At 34.8% G+C, this 5,839-nt stretch overlaps 1 protein-coding gene across 10 annotated transcripts in view; it reads left to right on the top strand.

The window, feature by feature from the left end:
- The window catches only part of LOC106871624 (myb-like protein A), a 169,751-nt gene that overhangs the window by 157,399 nt on the left and 6,513 nt on the right, over nt 1-5,839 (top strand). For all 10 annotated transcript variants that reach the window (XM_052978524.1, XM_052978521.1, XM_052978522.1 and 7 more), the window contains one exon: nt 1,904-2,019. In XM_052978524.1, coding sequence (XP_052834484.1) covers nt 1,904-2,019 — 116 coding nt within the window. The remainder of the gene's footprint in view (nt 1-1,903; nt 2,020-5,839) is intronic.

Below are 5,839 nucleotides of genomic sequence, written 5' to 3'. Positions count from 1 at the left end.
CATCATCATCACCACCATCTTAATGTCCACTTTTCCATGATCGCATGGACCAAATAGAGTTTACTTATTGAGGCAAATTTTCAATGGCTAGATATACTTCCTGTTGCCAGCCCTCATCTGTTTCCAAGCCATGTAATATTTCCAGATCGCAAGACATGTTCTTGTAGAATATTGGAAATGAATGATTCAACTTGTGTGACAGAGACAATCATTTACCACTATCATGCTATGTAAAGACAAAGACACACACACACACACACACACACACACACACACACATACACACATACAATAGGCTTCTTTCAGTTTCCACCTCCTAAATCTCACAAGAATTTGGTCAACCCAGGGCTTTTGTAGAAGACACTTGCCAAATGTGTCATGCAGTGGGACTGAACCTGGAACCATGTGGTTGGGAAGCAAACTTCTTATTGTACAGCCACATCTCAACTATTATAAAAATTAACAGTCTGGTTCATACAGCCATAATTGAATATTTTATTAAATGAAGCAAATTTAAATGTCAAACAGTTAAAGAATAAATTATGTTCTACCTACCATGGTATTTGAAACTGCATCCTAACTTTTTGAATTAATGATTTTTAAATAAGGAATTTTAATAACCTTGAGAGTATGCCCTGACATATTGCCACCATCTTATCTCTTTCCCTCTCTCTCTCTCTCTCTCTCTCTCTCTCTCTCTCTCTCTCTCTCTCTCTCTCTCTCTCTCTCTCTCTCTCTCTCTCTCTCTCTCTCTCTCTCTCTCTCTCTCTCCAAGTAGGATAGCCATGTATTTTCTCTACAGTAAGACACCTGTTTCTGTCTTTCAGTCATAGTTTCATTTCTTAATACCTGACACAAAGCCACCTGCCTTGATACTAATTCCCCTCTCAGTTGAGTCATCATTGTCTTGCAAATTATTGGGTGGTCTCACCAGTACTAATGCCATGTAAAAGGCACCCAGTAAACTCTATAAAGTGGTTGGCATTAGGAAGGGGCACCCAGCTGTAGAAACCATACCAAAGATGACTGTAGAGCTTGGTGTAGTCTTCTGACTTGCCAACTGCTGTCAAATCCTCACACCGAACCAATATGGAAAACAGACATCAAATGATGATGATGATGATGATGAAGACTGTATTTTACTCTATATACTGTCTATAGAGTGTCTTAGAGAGATAAGAGGCACCAAGTACTGTGTGTGTGAGCTAGAAAGAGAATTAGTGTGATAGAGAACAAAGGAGGAGGCTTACCAATCTGATATAACTATCAATCTTCAGATCACCTCTTTTCTTAAATCCTCCCTATTTTTCCCCTTGAATCTAGTTTTTTTTTCTTCTTTTTTCTTCATATATTCCAGAATGGTTCTAAATTTGTGTGCAAATTTTGGAAAGCATTTATGTAGTGCCTGTAACGATATACATTTGAGTGGGTCCAGGGTTTAACTTAATATCTGATCATAGTAACAGGACTCTCATAAGTTGGTAGATATAAGTTGATGGTAAGGTGGGGAGAGGGTAAGGTTTAACTGACCATTTAATCACAGCTGCAGGAATCTCAGAAAATTGAATGATGAAGGTTAAGTCTGTGAAAGGTAGCTGAATGACAAGGTCAGGTATGTCACTTTCAGTAATGGCCTTATTAATGATCACCATTATCATCATCACCATTATCATCCTCATTGCCATCAACATTGGTATCACAATGTTCACATCATCATCATCATTACCACCACCACCATGATTACATTTATTGTCATTATCAACTTCATCATTATTATTATTGACATCATGAATGCCAGTCTCATCATCATCATCATCATCATAACAGTCATCATCGCCACCACTACAACCATCATCATCAAGTACAAGATGAAATCAATTCTGAAATTCTCCCATTTTTACAGAGAACTGTCCCAACTTGAAGAAGATTAATGTTCAGGTAAAGATGCAAGACTATTTCAGTAATAGTGAAGACAGCAAGTTTAAACAGCAATACAGATTTATCCTCATAAAATTAAAAGTAAGTCCATAAACATTTCTTTGCTTATTTAAAAGAGGGCAGATGTGGCTGGTTTATTATTTTTTGGGAATAGTTTGGATTTTTTTCTTTTTTGTTTTTTAACAAATGAAAAATGGTGGATATTAGAATTATTTTTTATCCTGGTTTGATTTGAACATGAAAATGTTGGACTTATAGCAAGCTAGTTACTACAGGACAAGCAGTCAACAGTAAAAAGCTTACTTCTGCTGATGACAGTTATGAACTAGAAGTGTTTAGAGTTGTCTCCCTTACTTGCTCAGCTAGAGCAGGGGTTTTCAAACTGTGGTCCGCGGACCACAGGGGGTCCGCAAGGACAAGACAGGGGGGTCTGTGGACAGCAAATACTTTTTATGGGCAATTTGATTTTATATATGTTTTTTAATCGTAATCTTTTAATTGACAATAAACCTATTTGGTAAATACTGTTAAATAAATAAATGTAAAAATATATGTTATTTTAAGCAAATATTTATGTATAAATTTCATAAGCGTCCATAAGGGGGTCCCTAAGGTAAAACCTGAAATATAAAGGGGTCCGCAAGTCAAAAAGTTTGAAAACCTCTGAGCTAGAGAATAAGGGTAGCTGATCTTTAATATATTTTCCTAATAACTGTACTTAACTCTGCTATGGTCATTGGTAATATCAGTTTCAAATTTTGGCACAAAGCCAGCAATTTCAGGGGAGTCAGGTAAGTTGATTACATCATCCCCAGTGTTCAACTGGTTCTTATTTTATCGACCCAAAAGGATGAAAGGTGAAATCAACCTCGGCAGTATTTGAAACCAAAACATTCAGATGGATGAAATGCCATAAAACATTTTTCCCAGCATGCTAACGAATCTGCCAACTCACTGCCTTGTGGTCATTAGTAATATTGAAAACATTTTAATACGTCTTCTGAGTGAGTTATTAATTAATCTCGTTTCTTGACTCAGCTACAGGGTCAACAAGCTAGTCCAAAGACTATTTTTTCACTGACGACAGGTAAGCATTAAGAAACGTTCTGTGTTGTCTCCCTTGCAGGCTGGCCTGAGAATAATCTAATAAAGTTAACTCTCCTCCTCCTCCTCCTCCTCCTTCATCACTTTCTAAATTACTTTAACACTACTACAATTATTTCAAGTGTTGGAAACATCAGAAATAATTAAAGCCACGTTTTTTGTGTGATTTCTAATCCAGATTTCTAACTCTTATAACATCTTACCTGTTCCTAGCTCTAGTAATGGTGATTGAAGAAATAGATGTCATTATGTTAGATTTAAGGCTGACAAGAAATGAGATTGTGTGACATTCGTATCTTTCTTAACTACTTACTCCATAATATTTCCTCCCTCTTCACATAATTATTGTTTCACTGTGTTTCTGTTGAGGATTTCTGACATATGCACAAACCTACAAACTTCAAGTGGTGGAAAATATCCTATTATATCAACTACAGATTGATGAAAGGCAAGCAAACAACAAAATACCACAAACAACTTGTCTATCATTCCACTGTCCCCTTTATATCATAATAATTCTTTTTTCTAATTTTGGCACATGGCCAGCAATTTTTAAGGCAGAGACCAAAGCATTTACCTCAACAATGAAAGGCTGAGAGGCAAAGTCAACCTTGGTGAAATTGGAACGTAGAATATAATGAGTCAGAAGAAATGCCATTAAGCATTTGGTTTGATATCTCGAAGATTCTATCAGCTTGTTGCCTTATTTTGTATTTTGATAATAAGAAAAATACATGCTAACCTTCTCATGACCTTATTTCTAATGAAATGCATTGCTTTTATATTTCTATTAAAATTTCACTAAATAATGAAATATCTGGAAAGATTTAATACATTAATTAACTTTTTTTAGTATTAAACTTGTTTCAAACATATTGTACCTAAATTCAGGAGAGAGAAGCTTCTAATTTCAGTCTAAAAGTTTAAAACTAATTATTTTGTTTTGCAGAACCAGAGTTGGCCTTAGGTGATTTATGTCAAAAAGCTTAAATATTTCTAAGACCAACTTTCAAAAATGGCTCCAGTCTACTTTTTTTTTTTCTTTTTCTGTTTTTTTTTTGTTTTTGTTAATCTGGTGAACATTTTAAATTAGCTCTGAGTTTAAATAACAATCTCATATTCTTATGCTAGTAGCTTAATTCAGATAATAAATACAAACTATTTGTCACAAAAGGAAAGCTAAATACTTGTTTTTAGAATTTAGATTGAATGGAAGGAAATTATAACTTTGTAGATTACTTAAATACCTCAAGGAGAAATTGTTCATGTCAGAAAAATTTAGTTTAGAATAAACAATTTAAATGTTTCGTCTATAAAATTTAGTGATGGATCCTTCGGTCAGTGTCATACAATGATACAGAAGCAAACATATATATTCTTCACCTTCAGACTATTGTTTGAAAATGTGACCACTTATGTTGAATTTTCTACATGTAACTTATGTGGTCAATATTTACTTTGACTTTCAACTAGGAATCAGTTAAATCCATTATAGACCTCAGCAATTTATCCCAATCTATCACAGATACATATTTTATTTTATTGATTGGTTAATGTCTCCTACCTACCCAACACCACTACCTCCTTCTGAAAAGCATTCTATCCCAGGAAATGTAAACTGAAGCCAACGTTCTTCCCCTTGGCAACTGTCCAGTGTCTTTTATGAGATTAAAATAGAAATAGATCATTATATTCACTGAAAATGGACAGAAAATTAATTTTTACTTTATTGTCATTTCACAAAATGAATGAAAATTAATCCTGCCATGAAAACAAGCTACAAAAAGAAAAAGAAAATATAAAACAAGTTTATTAATAAAGACAAATCACCAATTAATCTTTTCACCATGGGGAGCAGAACATCTGTTTCATCTGCTAACAATCATTTGTCTAAATGAAACACACATATAGACATCTGTATAATCTTAGAATAAACTATTTATATAGGGGATGTAATCCTTCTTGGGATATGTTGAGGTTTTTTGCTTTTGTGTTTTTTTTTTTTTGTTTTTTTTTGCCAGAGTAGTGATTCGTTAATATAGAGGGAAGTATTGAACAGATGAAATAAACATCATCATCATTTTAGCGTCTGCTTTCCATGCCAGCATGGGTTAGACAGTTTGACTGAAACTGGTAAGCTGGAGAGCTACACCATGTTCCAGTCTGGTTTGGCATGGTTTCTATGGCTGGACACCCTATACCCTTCCTAACACCAATCACTCCAAGCGTGTAATAGGTGCTTTCTACATATCAGTGGCACAGGTGCCAGTTTGTGACACCGGCAGCAGCCACAACTATGATTTTACTTGGTTTGAGGAGTCTTCTCAAGCACAAAGAGTGAAAAAGGGTCATAATTTTCTGGTAAGTACATTGACATATTTACCAGTAATTGCATGAGCTAATGACAGTGGCTCTTCCTGGTCATTCAACCTGCTAGATGTAGTAACCAAATATTCCTTAAATTACATCCTGATACCTTTAAAGAAAAAAACTACATGGTAGAGCCTGGAGTACACTACCCCTGAAAAATGTAAGGTGGTTATGGTTGGAACGTTATAGTTGAACGTGACGAGGGCTAATTTGGGGTAATTAAAATCGGCAATAACAAGTAATTTTATAAGTTTTCATTTCCTTACATCATCATCATCATCATCATCATTATTTGACATCTGTTTTCTCAGGTTACAATGGATACAAATATATGTTTTTGTGTTGTGTGAGTGTGTATTATACACATGTGCACACACACACACACACACATACACATCTCTCTCTCTCTCTCTCTCTCATATATATA

Source organism: Octopus bimaculoides, chromosome 2 (assembly GCF_001194135.2).
Source record: "Octopus bimaculoides isolate UCB-OBI-ISO-001 chromosome 2, ASM119413v2, whole genome shotgun sequence".
NCBI classification, from domain to species: Eukaryota; Metazoa; Mollusca; class Cephalopoda; order Octopoda; family Octopodidae; genus Octopus; species Octopus bimaculoides.
Note: the sequence above shows the minus strand (reverse complement) of the source record. Positions and strands in the feature narration are given on the sequence as shown.